General features: G+C 39.6%; 1 protein-coding gene across 13 annotated transcripts in view; it reads right to left on the bottom strand.

The window, feature by feature from the left end:
- CTNND2 (catenin delta 2) overlaps nucleotides 1-15,712 on the bottom strand; it is a 944,995-nt gene that overhangs the window by 127,720 nt on the left and 801,563 nt on the right. For all 13 annotated transcript variants that reach the window (XM_032278818.1, XM_032278821.1, XM_032278825.1 and 10 more), the window contains one exon: nucleotides 6,987-7,160. In XM_032278818.1, the coding sequence (XP_032134709.1) occupies nucleotides 6,987-7,160 (174 nt within the window). The remainder of the gene's footprint in view (nucleotides 1-6,986; nucleotides 7,161-15,712) is intronic.

Genomic DNA, 15,712 nt, shown 5'->3' with positions numbered 1-15,712 from the left:
TCTCATTAGAATGCCCCAGCTACATATATATCAGGCCACTTGACACCCACTGATGATCTGTAACTTTTGTTTTTCTTTCAGTGATTCATTCTGGATAGCTTCTGTTGTCTTCAAGTTTACTGATCTTTTCTTCTGCAATGTCTCATCTGCTGTTAATCACATCCCATGTATTTTTCATTTCAGACACTGCATTTCAGACTCTAGAGGTTTGAGTCTTCTATACATTTTCCATGTGTGACTTTTAAAATGTTTTGAACACATGGAATACAGTTACAATAATTGCTTATTTGACAATTTTAATAATCTGTGTCAGTTCTGAGTTAGTTTTGATTGCTTGATTTTTCTTCTTATTATGGATTGTGTTTTCTGTTTACTTGCAGGATAGTTTTCAGTTGTATGCCAGACACTCTCAATTTTAATTTGTTGAGTGCTGAATATTTTCGTATTCCTAAGGATATCTGAAAGCTTTGTTCTGGGATCCAGTTAATTCACTTGGAAACTGTTGAACCTTTTGGGTCTAACTTAAGATTTGATAGGAAAGACGGTCAGTCCACGGCTAATTATTCCTCAGTACTGAGGCAGGACCCTACTGAGTATTCTCCCCAGTGGCCCATGGATGATGAGATTTTCCTGTCTGGCTCTTGGGAACATGCACTATACGCACCCCCATGTGAGTGGCCGATTTCATTCTAGTAACTTTAGGTGTTTCTTTCCCAGCCATGGGTATTTGCCTCACACACATGTGCTGAGAGGTCTCCTCTGCACATCTCTAGGGTTCTATGTGTGGCTGTCTCCTCTTTTGTACTTCATCATATGAACTCCCATCACTCTGATATGTCTAGATTCCCAGCTCCATCTCCTCAATACAGTGAGTCTACTGAGGTTCCCCTGGTCCCTCAATCTTCGTGCTATGGCTTGGAAATTCTCTCAAGTTAGTGAGCTGAGACAACCAGAGGACTCACCTTCTTTTGTTTCCAGTCTTTCAGAGATCACTGTCCTTGGTTGACTAATGTTTAGTGTCTTACTAAAAGACCCTAATGTTTCACATATGTCTTTTCTTTGTCGTTGTTGTTTCTCCTTGAAGAAAGGTAAGTTTGAACCTTTTCATTCCATTTTCGCATCTTGGCTGGAAGTGGAAGTCCCTGTGGTTCAGCTGTTTCTACAACTTTAAAGTTCTGTAATTTATCACATCATCCAATGACAGTCGTAACATTAATGCAAAACTATCCAAAAATGGGTTTTCTTCATTTATCGATTTGGACGCATATGGCATTTGCAACACAGAAGTGATCTTTGCTAACAGCACTACTTCCCGGGTCTTGTAGGGAAGGTCACTGAGTCCTGTCATTAGGGCCCATGACTTGGTTGCGGCCATGCTCCTCCCGTCTCATGCTCCACAGAATGGGTCCGTCCTTGTCCTGCAACAGACTGGCCATTGCCTGTGTCCGAGTGTTCCATCTCCAGGAGACTGCTGATTGGACAGGGTGCTCTGATTACTTCTATGTTTATACCGGCCCAGTTTCTAATTCATTAGGCATGATGCCTTGTGTCCCATTTTCATCAAAGTCTTTCAGAACTCTGTTTCTTTACATGTAAGTCTAACGCTTGGTATCACACCATTAACTAGAGCAAAGACAAATCACTTTGTCTTAGACGATAAGCCATGATTCTTACTTGCATTTGATGGACTCCACTGATCTGCCCTGGTTCATTTTTACAAAATACACTAAGATAAGCTAAATTCAGAGTCTTTCTCAAGACTATCATCCCTCTCTCTAAGAACAAATCTCAGATTTCCCAATTCTCTTACATTTTTTATTCATTTGGGTCACATGGCCAGAGATTCTGTTTCCTTCTTTACAAAGTCCATGTTGCTATTATGTTAGCTCATTAAATATTAATGGTTAACATCCAAGTATCTCTTTGTTCTGTCTTATTTTAAAAATAAATGGCAACTAACAGATGCTTTGAAAAGAGTCACACTTTAGGAGGAAAACTGACTGTACAAAGAATTTAAAATGTTTGACTTCATAGCAAGTACAGATATATTTCTACAGTTCAAATCCTGGGCTTCCATAAAGCTCAAGCACAACAGACATAATCCATAAATGGGAGTTAAAAGAACAATCATTCACATTTTGGAAATCTTGAAAGCACTACACCCAATTGTTTTAATATTCTGCAACAAACAAAATCATTGTACCATAAATGAGAAAAAGGTAACTGAAGTCCATGTTGGCAAAGAAAAACATTTATCACTTTGCTTCTGCCATAAAAACATTATGTTTTTCTGATGCTCATAAACCAAGTAATGAGTGTTTTAAAGTTTAAAAAGTGTTTAGGGCCATTATGAAGATCTCATTTGTTAGACAATTTGTCACAGAAAAAGAGTGTGCATGATCTTCCTATAAAGAGAAATTATTGTTGTAGATAATGAGGTCTATAAAAAGCTGTCTCCATGCAAAATTCTAGTATTTTACCTCTACATTTCTGTTTTTCTTGGGTCATAAAAAGTTAAGAACACGAAAGAACTACCACTAAATTTTAACAGGTGATATAAAAATACATTTTTAGAATTCTAGATTTCAGATGGTAACACTGTATGCTGCTGTGTATCCTAATTCAATCTTTTAGTAATTCAAGATTTTTTTCTGAAATCATCTTTTTTAAAGTACGGATTTATCTGTTTGGTTTCTGGACAAGTCATCCTTTGTCTTCTTTAAATTATAATAATTTATCTTTGCTTGGCTTAATGATAATCTTTTCAAATCTTTCCTAAGAACTGTCTACTCACTCTTCCCATGAAATATGGCAAATCAGTAAATTATACAGTAGATGATGATAATATCACTGATCCCTATACGTGTATTTGTATTGTGATAAGAAATTTCTTATGTATATCTGAATACATTTATAACTACTCCCAAATATTCCTTAGCAGCCCCTTGTCATACCTGAGAACTATCCCATTATCCAGAATTATTAGGGAAGTAGTGCTTCTGATAATCAGGACTGGCATCCTAAGAGTCAAAATTCTACTTTAACCATTGGGATGGAAATCTTTCTCAAATGCTATCTGTCTTCTAAAATTACTAGTAATAACATTTTCTTAATGACAGAAGGCCAGTCTTATGACTCTCAGAATAGATGGAACAGCCATGACATTGAATGGTCTCTAACAGTTTTTCTTTCTTGCTTTTTTTTTAAGATGGAGTCTTGCTCAGTCACCCAGGCTGGAGTGCAGTGGCATGATCTTGGCTCAGTGCAACCTCCGCCTCCTGGGTCCAAGCGATTCTCCTGCCTCAGCCTCCTAGTAGCTGGGATTACAGGTGCACGCCACCATACCTGGCTAGTTTTTTTGAATTTTTAGTAGAGATGGGGTTTCACCATGTTGGCCAGGCTGGTCTTCGAACCACTGACCTCAAATGATTCGCCTGCCTCAGCCTCACAAAGTGCTGGGATTATAGGCATGTGCCACCGCGCCCAGCCCATTCTTGCATTTTTTTATTCCATTTTCCTAACTCTTCTGTCTTTTCTGTTTGCCAGCACAGTATCTACTCTCCCTTCTTAAGATGGTCTATGTGTCTGCTTACAAGAGTTCTTGCATTTTTTAACTTGTTGATTGAAGTCCAATATGGACTGGGAAATTGAAGGTTGTAGTTAAGCTTTGTCTAAAACAGAACAGCTTTTGTGATGCTGACTTTGGCTATTCTAGACCCTTCTGTCTTTCTCTTAGTAGTCTCTACTCTCTTAGCAGTAGAGACATTTACCAAAGAAATGCCTTCTGGATATGTGGGACAACTGTACTGAACTAATGCACAGATTTATTGTGGTAGAAACAGTCAGTAACATGCTATCGCCAGAAAATACTAAGAGCGATGATCATACTTCCTCCATAATTCCCATTATGTAAAGTAGACGAGACCTTAAAATATAGAGGTAGTAAACCCTTTCTAAACTTATCATTTTCTTACTCTACACACCTAAAGACCCACACATATCTAAGCAGTTCTTGCAACTGATCTGTGTAAGATCTGGAAACTTACACAGAAAACTCAGCACGGTAGAAACTGCAGAACTGGGCGCTTGCTGCTGAACTCTGCAGCCTGCAATACACTGTTCAGTCTGGGCATTGAAAAGAAAATCGTTCTCTCATAACTTCTTTCGATCAATTTTACATTGTATTGACGGTATATTGCCATCTGAACCAAAGAACCAAATAAAAATCATAAAATGTGACCATCTGAGGATGGCCTGGTAATTAATATGTGCTACTAAATTCTTATTGACCAGTAGACATTAATAAATAGAAAACACTGCACTGCTCAAGGAAGACATGTGGACATAGTAGTTGATAAATGCTCAACGATTGATTTTTTTCACTCAGCCAAGCACAGGGGTGGGAAGTGAGGTACAAGAAGATAAACGGGGCTTGGCTTCTGGACACAGGGGTGCACAGACCAAATTTTCTTCCAGAGGACAGTCTTAGCAGCTCAGAAGGACTCGTTGTATGAATGAATAACTAGTGTCACCGATTCTTAAATTTGATGTTTAGATGTGGTGCAGTTCTTTGTACTTTAACATGTCTTTTTTATCTGTCTGCTTTTAGGAATTTTTTCTTCATTACTAATTTTGAGCAATTTGATGAAAATATACCTTGGTATCGTTTCTTCATGTTTTCTGTGCTTGGGGTTCCTTGAGCTGCTTAGATCTGTGAGTTTGTGGTTTTCATTAAATTTAGAAAATTTTCAACCATTATTTCTTTAAATTTTTTTCTGCCCTTTCTCCTCTCATCTGGGGACTCCATTTACACACATATGAGGCTACTTGAAGCTCACTGATGCACTGCACATTTTTTCTTCTTTTTTTCTTTGTGTTTCATTTTGGATCATTCCTATCGCTGTCTTGAAGTTCACGAATCTTTTATTCTGTAGTCTTTAATCTGCTGATATTTCCATTCCACATAGTTTTTGTTCAGGCATTATATTTTAATTCTAGAAGGTTGAGTTTGTTCTTTTATATATTTTTCCTATTTCTACTTTGTGAACATATAGAATATAGAGTTTAAAGGTTGAAGTCTCACATTCAAAATCTTCTAGAGCCCAAAGACATTTCTCCACTTTTAAGTTGTTACGATTACATGATAATGACATAAGTACTTCTCAAGGAAAATGATAATTGATAATAAATTAAAAAATAAATAAAGGAAGAAAGAGAGAAAGAAGAGAAAGAGACAGAGATAAACAACATGTTAAGATGGCACACCAGATTTGCCACCATCTAGATATTTGTGTCTTAGTCAGGCTGATGCCTGAAGCCCAGAGCCTATTTCCGTGCACCTGTCTAGTTAATGATGCAAGGCAGGGGAGCTGGGTAGGATCGTGTTGCTCTTGAGCGTGTGAGTGCTCACTGGCACAAACGGTGTCTTGGCCTATGACATCTTGCTGTCATCCTTGCATCCAATGTTGTGACTGATGTGCATGATATAGAGTGAAGCAGCCCTGATTTTCCCTGTTTGCAGGTGACACATCTGAGACACAGTGATGTGCTGTAATTTTCCCAGGCTCACTGTGCTCAGAAAAGGTAGAGCCTTAGTTTGAACTGTGATTTTAGTCAAAGCTTCCTGGATCACGCTAAACTTAGAGAAGCATAAGACCTAAGGCCTCGTTCCAGGAAGTGATTTCCATCTGTATCTCTTTCATGCTCCTGTAAGACTATGCTCTGGATGTTGACCTGGTGCAACTCTGCTTTTGAAGCTTTTCTTCACCAATCTCTGGTTGCAAGCAAGAGATGGGTACAGCTTTAGGGCGGTCTATGGGCAATGTATAGAAAAGGGCTAATTATGTCCATCCCTAAGAAGAAGTGAGTCTGGCCATGAGGCAATGGCCAGCTCTGTGGGAGGAACTGTCATGGGCTGGGGCCCATGAGCTGGGATGGCACACCCAAGAAAGAAGGAAGTTCTGTAGCTTGGACCGTAGCAATGGAAACAAAGGATGACACAGAGAGAATGACAAGAAGGCAGACATCCAAAGGAACAAGCAAAGGGGAGGGTGTAGTTACATAATGCTGAGGCTAGGGTGTGTGGTGTGTGTGACACCTATGGCCTTGAGCTTCTGAACATTATCTGTAGTTATGTGTACATGTTAACATCGTTTAGAAGAAAATAAATGTCAAGGAAAGGAGTGATTGATGATTATCCCACATCCCAGGATTTGATGTGAAATGTATGGAACATGGATGGCAGAAGTGTAAGCTTTCTCTCTTGGTATTCTCCCCACCCGCCCTCATTCTTCTAAGAGGTCACACTTTTTTAGTGACAAAGCAAGTTAGCACACTGGTAACTAGACTCAGGAATTGCTTCCTAGGGTGAGTCTCTTTCTGCCCAAAATGAGTGTCATGAAAACCAATCAGGAACAGTGTCAGTTGATAAGGACTCAGAAAAAGGCTGTTCTAATCTCCTCTCCAATCATACATTTGCTTTAACACTTTTGCCAAAGTCAACTAACAACACTATTCTCTGTAAGCCCATGCTTTAAAAACACAAAGGTTTCTTTTCTTTCCTTTTGGGACTGGGACCCAGCACATTTTAAGTGTTCACATGGGGTTTTACACACAGGTGTTTGGGCATTAACTCTCTTACCAGTTAATGATAGTGCTTTGAGAAAATGTCAACCTGTCACAATCTCCACTGAAAACAAAGTAGCTCAGCTACATGAATAGAATGAAAAACACTTCACAGCATTTTCAGTGACTATAATCACATCTGTTCCTCTCTGTTTGTAGTGATCTTCAAGGACCCCTGAGCCTTTAAGACAAATTTTTAAAAGGAATGCATTTCCAAGTAAAACAGTTCAATATAAATGGTTTTCCTCTAATGTCCTAAAAATCTTTATTAGAATTGCATTTCTCAAAACTGGACTTGTATTGTTTTCTGAGGAGTTGCTCATAATTCCAGATTTCTTTTTATTGTAATGAACTGGCCATACCTTCCAGCTCCCTGCAGCCAAGTTCTGCAGGGCGCCTGCCGCCCCTTCCAGCGTGTCTGGATTTGAGCACTCAGAGAGCAGTGTGAGGTAGGGTTTGACTATTGATGGGTGCCACAGCATCTGGATCCCTTTTGGTGGTTCGGCACAGTCTGGAAGAGGTCCTACTCCATCCCACTGGTGGAAGAAAAACAAGAGAGCAAACATCTTTAACAACTTTATGCTTCCCAACATTGCCTTCCTCAAACATTGCAGGCAAAAACAAAAACAGAGCGTTATCACAGTTGGCGAATACAGACTACATGGAGGCTACTGCATCAGCAGTCCAGGGATCACTAAAAGTAAGAAGCCATTCCTGCCCACCGAGAGCTTGGGATCGAGGGTGGAGGGTGGATTGGAGGATGCACACAAGAGAATGTAACTGCAGAAAAGGTGGATAAGCTCTCCAAGACTGATTCTAACATGTTGCTGTAGGAAGGAAGGGGAAGAGATGAATTAATTTTGATTGAGCAGGTTGGAAGAAGGATAAAGATCAAGGTAGCATATTTTATAGTTAGCATACTACAGGTGCTGCTTAATAATTTTCAACAATCAAATGCCCTCACTTTTTATGCATAATTATTAATGTGATAAACGCCTATATAATTTGTTACATACATACAAATTGCGTACTATTGTTGCATGTAACAAATGAGAGAATCGATAAAAGAGAGAAACTGCTATGGTTTATTAGACACATTAACATGAGCTGTAGGCAAATCTAGATCTTAGAGCAATCATGATAGTTAAATTTGCTTTGAATTGAATCTAATGAATAACAGGATAATGTGTAATTCAAAATTAATTACACATTATTTAGAAATTATGGCTTGCATGCTCAAAGGAATACCAGTCAACCATTAAGAATGATCCTTAGGAAGACTATGTAGCAACTTGGACAAATTACAACAGTGAAAGTTAAATGATCAAAGCAGGATGCAAAGTAGTATGGGATTTGTACTTTATTCCAAGTAAAATGCATCATAAAATACCTGTAATTATCATAAAAATTTATTAATAAAATGTCTTTTTTCTATATGTCAAACTTCCTGTTCTATTACTCTTACCATTTTAAAACTATTAAAAATTAAAATAATGATTCTGATCTCTGATTACACAAAGGCTTTGTCTTTTGTGAAAACAATGAGTATAATAAAGGTAGAAATGAAAGATGCTATGCTTTTAGAAAAAATATACACATATTTTTCCCAGTTCTGGGAAAAATCACTGTAAAATAAAACAATTTCTGTATAATTTTAGTGTGAGAACATGAAGATGTTTAGCTTATTAGTGTATTTATTAATGATTACTTAAAAGACAGTATAAATGACACACACTAAACATACTTGCAGATATTTTATATATATACATATATGTGCATGTATAGATATGTGTGTGTATAAATATAAAAAATAAAACCATATTTCTGAACGTAAGTCCTTAGTTCTGAATATTTTACTCCAAGAAAATATATGCTTACTTTGTATCCTTGCGACATAAAAATAGAAAAGTGAGTAGAGATGCTGTTGTCACAAATAATTTCAAAAATTTCATTATTTATTTCCCAAAAGAAGCTAAAATGCTTGTCTTTTTTTCCTCAATGACGATACAGCTTAGTTTAAGTCAAGGCTAAAGCTCAGAGACAAATGACATCCTATTAAAGGTCATTTTCAATGAAATGTCACTTAATTTTAACTTTATAACAAGTACACTCAGTGTGGAACGCTTCCTGTCCTTTTAACCAAAGCCACTTCTTAACTATTCAAAGATGATTTTGCACCTGTGAACAGCCTATCAATAAACCCAATACATCTCCTTTAAATTAAAAAAAAAAGGAAGTGAACAAGCCCCGTCACATTGCTCCTAGTTCATTATTTGAGCCTGGCTTGCTGCACTGAATAGAAAGTGGGCACTAGAAGAAGACAGCAGTCATTCTGTAGGTTTGTCCATTTCAACGACAAAGCAGTAGCAATACTGGCCTCTCAAAGCAGACCAGCTTGGGGTAGTGAATCTATCTGCTAGAGTGACAAGAAATGGCAAATTATTTCTTTTATTTCATTTTATATCTTGTTATCGCCTTAAACATTTAAAGCAATTACTTTTATATAAGAATTTGATAAAATTCAGAAAAATCAAAGTGTGAAACTTCCAACTCAACATGGATGAGATTTTCCTCTGATGTAAGAGCTAACCTAACAGCGAGAGGTATGGAGAAGTAGTATTTGCATGCTCATTACAAGAAGAGGGAAAAGCAGCCGTGTTATCTTTTGCTGGGTTTCATCTTGCTCTCCTTTTCTAACCTCTGCGCAATAAAGCAGGATGAATGGTTAAGTCAGTAGACAACTTTCTTCAGGCTCTGACATGTCATCTACGTAGCTCTTAAATACCTTTTATTACAATCCTTTCTTAATGGCTACAGAGAGAATCTGAAGGAAATAAAAGGACAACTGATGTGAACACAGATAATCTTTGATGGCAACTGGAGATGGAGTTCAAAGGGGATGCTTGGCCATTTTAGCACGTTGATGGTGCCCTGGTATGTTAATATTGAAAAAAAAAGGACTATTTCAAAGCCACTCAATGTATCTGCCAGACCTTTATCTGGGTACTTTATTCAAACTTTTATTAAGTTCATGAGGGAAAAGTATCATAAGTTAGTAGGGGAAAAGGCCTATTAAGAATAGATTTCCATAAGCTGTAAAATGACTGGCAGTATTCTTTAAAGACTTGGGTTAACATACTTGAAATTATTTTGTCTAGCTCATCAACATCAACAAGGCACTAGGGCAATGGTGAGGTTAGGATCAGACTGACGTAGGTGAGACAATTCTGCACATGAAAACTTTTGATGCTGGAAGGTGAGGATCCATGAAAAATCATGGGATATACAACTCTTTTACCTAAGTAGAAATACTTTATTTATAAATTTAAATATAAGGTGTTTCTATCCTAAAATATCTACAAAAATGTGGCGTTATCTGAAGGCATGCAATGGCTTAATCTTTAACATAATTGAAGCAGTGGTTGCAGTTATTTAGTCCCAAAGAACACAAGACGAAACTTAGAAATCTTGTGCAAACTGTGTTCATTCTGGAGGCCTACATCTTGAGGACCTGCTACCGAAAACCCTTTAAGAGCTTGAAATATGCAAAGAAAACATAAAGAAGTAAAATGTCATCAAGTTGGGAGAGAGAACTTTCTATATAATAAATATAATAAAAAAGAAAGAACACATGAAGACAAAGTATTTCCACAACAGCAGGGGCGGCAATGCCAGGAGAGGATTTTTGATTATGTTATCTGCATGAGGACTACACATGAGAGAGAGACAGAGAGAGAGAGGAGTGTGTATGTGTATGTTTACGTATCTTCATTCCTCAGGTTGCAGTTTAAAAGTAAAGCAGAATAGAGAAAGAAAAAGAAATAGCATGAGGAGAATGGCATTTGTGGTTTTAAAAAAAGTTTTTTTGGCTGGGGTGGTGGCTTACGCCTGCAATCCCAGCACTTTGGGGGGCTGAGGTGGGCGGATCACGATGTCAGTAGATGGAGACCATCCTGGTCAACATGGTGAAACCCCTCCTCTACTAAAAATACAGATGGTGCACACCTGTAGTCCCAGCTACTCAGGAGGCTGAGGCAGGAGAATCGCTTGAACTGGGGAGACAGAGGTTGCAGTGAGCCAAGATTGGACCACTGTAGTCCAGCCTGGTGACAGAGTGAGACTCCATCTCAAAGAAAAAAAAAAAATGGTTTTGCTGGGTTTCAACTTGTTCCAGCTTGGGGGAAATTTTCAATGAAAATATCCCTTCCTCCTCAGAATTTTACTCCTTATGTTTGAGAGTTACATAAATGTTCCACAATTCTGCACAACATGCTAATTTTCATCTGTTATATTTTAGCAAATAAAATTTACAAAAGTTGTAACAGTCCTAAGTCTTATAGATACTACTTAAATGTTCAAATTACACTTTGTGCAAGTCATTTACATGTTGTTGAACAGGAAAGTATACCAAAGAATATATCACTGGCATAATAATAAGCCTCCACTTATGAATTGTCTTGCTTAGGGAAATTTATAATTTTACACACATACTTAGAGTTCATAAAGCTAAGGATTAAGGTGGTTATAACCAGAGTATTTGAAAACTGAGTAATTGAGAATTAAAACTCTGTTGGTGACAGACTGGCAGCAAAGCAGTGAGTGTATATAGATCATAGAACAAACCAATATATTGATTTTTTGCCACCCAAATAGTGCCTCACTCAATAATGTATCACTTTTTTTTTCACTGGCTTCAAATATATGACTGCATGACTAATATCCATAAAAATTTGTCTAACAGTTTCTGTCATTCAATTTCTAAAATTGTATAGAATTGAAAATATGTATTCTCTCATTAAGAAGGAAATGCTCAAAATCTTTTCAGAAAAAAAGAATATCGAGCTTCCCAAGACGGGAGGTAAGGGACGGCTAACATTTAGACATGATGCTTTTTGATATGATCACCATAGCACAGAGGATACATAGTAGCCACTGTAAAAAAGGCCTGCTTAGGAAGAAAATAACATATGTGTGGGGATCTGCTCAATGTGTATGTCAAAAAGAAAGAAACCTTTCTTTGGATTTGCTTTAAATACTTTGGCTTCTATGCAGGGCTTACATTCTATTTAGAAGATTTCTATCTCAATTGGGTTTGAGAATGAAATAGTGGAAGCCATTTGCTCCTTATATGAAGAGAAAGAGGGAAGTTAGGGACAAAAACCTGAAAATAGGCTGGGCACGGTTGTTCATGCTCATAATCCCAGCACTTTGGGAGGCTGAGGCCGGTGGATCACTTGAGGTCAGGAATTTGAGACCAGCCTGGTCAACATGGTGAAACCTCATCTCTACAGAAACAGAAAAATTAGCTAGACGAGGTCAGGAGTTTGAGATTAGCCTGGCCAACATGGTGAAATGCCATCGCTACAAAAATACAAAAATTATTCGGGTGTGGTGTTGCACACCTGCAATTCCAGCTACTTAGGAGGTTAAGGCAGGAGAATCACTTGAACCCGGGAGGCAGAGTCTGCAGTGAGCTGAGATGGCGCCACTGCACCCCAGCCTGGATGACAGAGAGAGACTCTGTCTCAAAAACAGAAAAACCCTGAAAGTAAAGATGTCAATATACTTTAGATTAAAAAAAGAGATTTTGTAAACATGGGGTTCTTTAAGTTATGGGGACTCACAGGACTCCTCTAACGATCACATTCATAAAGCCCCTAATGAATGAGAAGAATTACAAGACAATTTCTTCTCTTCCCTCTGAGCTGTCCTACCAGTGCTCTAGTCTTTGATCTCCAATGCACTGGGCTGAGTACTGAGGAGACTCCGACAGGAGCAGTGAGTGTGGAGAAGGATTTCCATTTCAGGAGAAAAAGTGCTAAAATACACAGGTCCTCTTCGCACATGTCATTGGCTTCATACGGTCTCCACCAGCCAAGTTTGTGTGCAGAAAAGGCCTTTTACTGCTGAGTCCCATCTTCAGAACATCAACAGAAAAGGCTGGCCTCACCAGTGGAATGCATCTCCATTACCGAGATTTCTCTACCAATTAGGGAGCATCGCAGTCATCACATATGTGCAGGCTTACTTTAACTTTTAAAGATCTTTCAGTGAAATCAACAACAGACCAGAGATACTGCAAGATAAAGGGAGTGGATTTGCAGCATCAGGGAAACGTTCTGATTTTAAGATCCCACTCCTTCCTCTCAGGGGAAGTCACACATTGCAAAATGTAGGAAGAAAAGATGGCTCTAAGTAGGTAAACTATCAGAGAATGTTCTCTCAAGCAGGGTCTGGTTGAATGAAGCTGCAGCCAGCCCTATCTCCTTTAAAAAGCAACAATCAAAACCCAAGTCCATCCCCCATCTGCCGCTCGTGCTTGGCCTGCTTTGAACAGCAGGGTTATTACATAATTTGCCTTTATAATGTTTCATGGCCACTTCCAGCTTTTGGGGGCTTAAAGGTGGAAGGATAGAGGTGATGGGTATTTTAAAACTCCAGTTAACTGTAAAAAGCCAGAAAGAAATGGTTCTTTGTGTTGATTCTTAGGAATTTCAAAGAAAAGGGTATGCGAGTGTCTGAATCCCCCTAGAAGCTGTTCACAAGACTCTGGCTGCAGCTGAGGTTGAGACTGTGCAAAGGGGGAATCAAGTCGATGGCTAATTATCTGTATTTATGTGGCACTGCATTGTCTCCAGGCTCTCCTTGCAAAAGAAAGAAGGGGTTTTGCATTTGAGAGATTAGAAATCCGCATTAAAGAGGCAGGATAAGGTGTCATCTGAACAAAGCATTAGGGCAAAAGAGATTCAGGAATAGCCTTGCTGATGTATCTCCTTCTGTGGGGGGCCAAGGGGCCCTCAGGAGTGAGGCTGGTGACGCTGCCCACTCCACAGACTGTCATTACAAGACCGGCTGCTGTGCTGTGCCCTATAACGGACAGGTGTCAAGGCTGCTCGTGACTGGGCCTGCCTGTCCCTTCCCGAAGTCACCGTGATGGAACCAACTGGGGCATCGCTGATGCTCATCTAGAATTCTCTCTGCTACTAATTTGCCATCCACATCTAGGGAAACCTGGGCCACGGCAGTCCCTGTTACTGCCTTCTAAAGGGGCTTTGCCCCTGACTTGCCAACTTCCTTGGATAATCCTGTGGTCTTGGTTATTTGTTATATGTTTGGTGATAGGTCCTTCAAAAGACAATCTAGTCCAATGGTCTTAACCAGCAATTTTAACACCCAGGGGGAAAAGCAGCAATGCCTGGGCATTTTTGGTTGTCATGGCTGTGGCAGAAGGTGCTACTGGCATCCCATAGGTAGAGACCAGGGAGGCTGGCAAATACCCTGCCACTTAAAAGTGCTGCTCTTTTAGTTTCAGTGAGTTCATAGACTTAGAATGAATGTGCAGGCCAGCTCCCTGAAACAGAGAGGTATGCTGTCCCAATTGTGACTGGTGCTGAAATCCAGAAGCCCTGGTCAAGTTGTAAAAGACAGTGTTGATGGTGTGGAAGACTGAGGGACAAAATGCAATCAAGAAAACTAGATGAGACACCTGAGACAGAGTTCTAAGTCTATGAACTCACTGAAACTAAAAGAGCAGCACTTTTAAGTGGCAGGCTCTGTTTTCTACTAGAGGTGAGAGAGAAGTAGAGGAATCTGGTTCATCCATGGATAATGGCAGAGGAGAGTTGCACAAAAATGTGCAGCTGTAATCTTTGTAGGCTCATGAGATATGCTGCTTCCAGGACATGAAATATCATGCCTTGAGTCCACAAGTTCTGGCATATGGCGAGGTGAAGGCCGAGGGAGACCGTACTAGAACCCGCCAAGAGGAATGGGCGGCCGCTGAAAGAGGCAGATGGTTAGAAAGGAAAGGATATTAAGCGGCAAAAGAAAAAGTATGTTACTAATGAGAAAATGAAAACTGGGAAAAAAGAAAAATAACCTGTGATATTAGGAAATGAAAACCTAGGTGCATCCAAATGTCATGAAGAGCAGATCCATGGAGTGAAAAGACAAAATCGAGGCCATGAACAGAAACTGTCACTGACATTTAGAGTGATCAAGATAAATTCCGGTTTGTGTATTCAGTCTTAAAAACACGCATTTGGTCTAGCTATTTCACGTCTAAGAATTTATTCTTACGAAGTGATTAAGGGGGTAGGTGAGATTTAACTACACAGATGTGGATTATAGTTTACATTAGTAGAAACTTGGAAGCAATCTCATTTTCTAAGAATAGGGGATTGGTAGTCCTCCCCCATGGGATTCACAGTAGCTTCCCCGCATTCCAGTGTGAAGAACTGCTTACCGGCAAGGAAAGAAGTCAGTCTGTGTCTACAGATAAGCTGCCATAAAGCGGTCAGCAGAGTGACGCAGAGCGGGCTTGTGCTACACCTGTCCCGCCCATCGGTGGTGCAGCAAGGTGGGCGGTGGGGCTGTCACCTGGGGCAGGTACTAAGAGGCGGAACTCTTTGCAGGGAATGTACAGGCAGTGAAATGAATACAAGTTGGGTTTTGGTTCATTACCATGTGCAGATAATGCTAAGTGATTTCACTGATAAGAAACCCCTCCTCATAGGGACACAGAGCCCCTCCTCACTGCACACTCTGAATAGGCCGCTATGTGCCTTCTTTATGAACAGAACGCCCGAGGTTCACCTAGGGTAACGGTTGTCCCCAGAGACTACAATTCCCAGCCTCCCTCGCAGCTCTGGTGAGCCACAGGGATGTAACAGTGATGCGTGAAACTTCTGGGTGGGGCCCTAAAGGAAAGGATACTCCTGTCTTCTTTCCCCCATTTGCGCTCCTGAGCTATGGATGTGAAGAGCCAGAATCTGGACCATGAGGAGGAAGGCAGCACCCTAAAGATGAGATCTCCCTAAAATACAAGGAGCCTGACCTCTGAAGACTCAAGAGACCAGAGTTCTACATCAGTGGAAATATCAACTATAAGACCTTATGAATTTTACTGTCTGATATGGGCCCTAACAGAAAAACATCTGAAAGGATATATGCCCAGATGTTAAGTTGTCATTGTGAATCTCTCTAGGAGGAGGCACGCTGAAGGTATGGGTATTATTTTCTTCTTGGAGTTTAGTGTTATTTTACTCACATATTATTTACATGTTAAGTGTGTACGTGTATACCTAGA

This window comes from Sapajus apella, unplaced genomic scaffold, assembly GCF_009761245.1.
Source record: "Sapajus apella isolate SASKATOON/1434 unplaced genomic scaffold, GSC_monkey_1.0 scaffold11, whole genome shotgun sequence".
NCBI lineage: Eukaryota > Metazoa > Chordata > Mammalia > Primates > Cebidae > Sapajus > Sapajus apella.
Note: the sequence above shows the minus strand (reverse complement) of the source record. Positions and strands in the feature narration are given on the sequence as shown.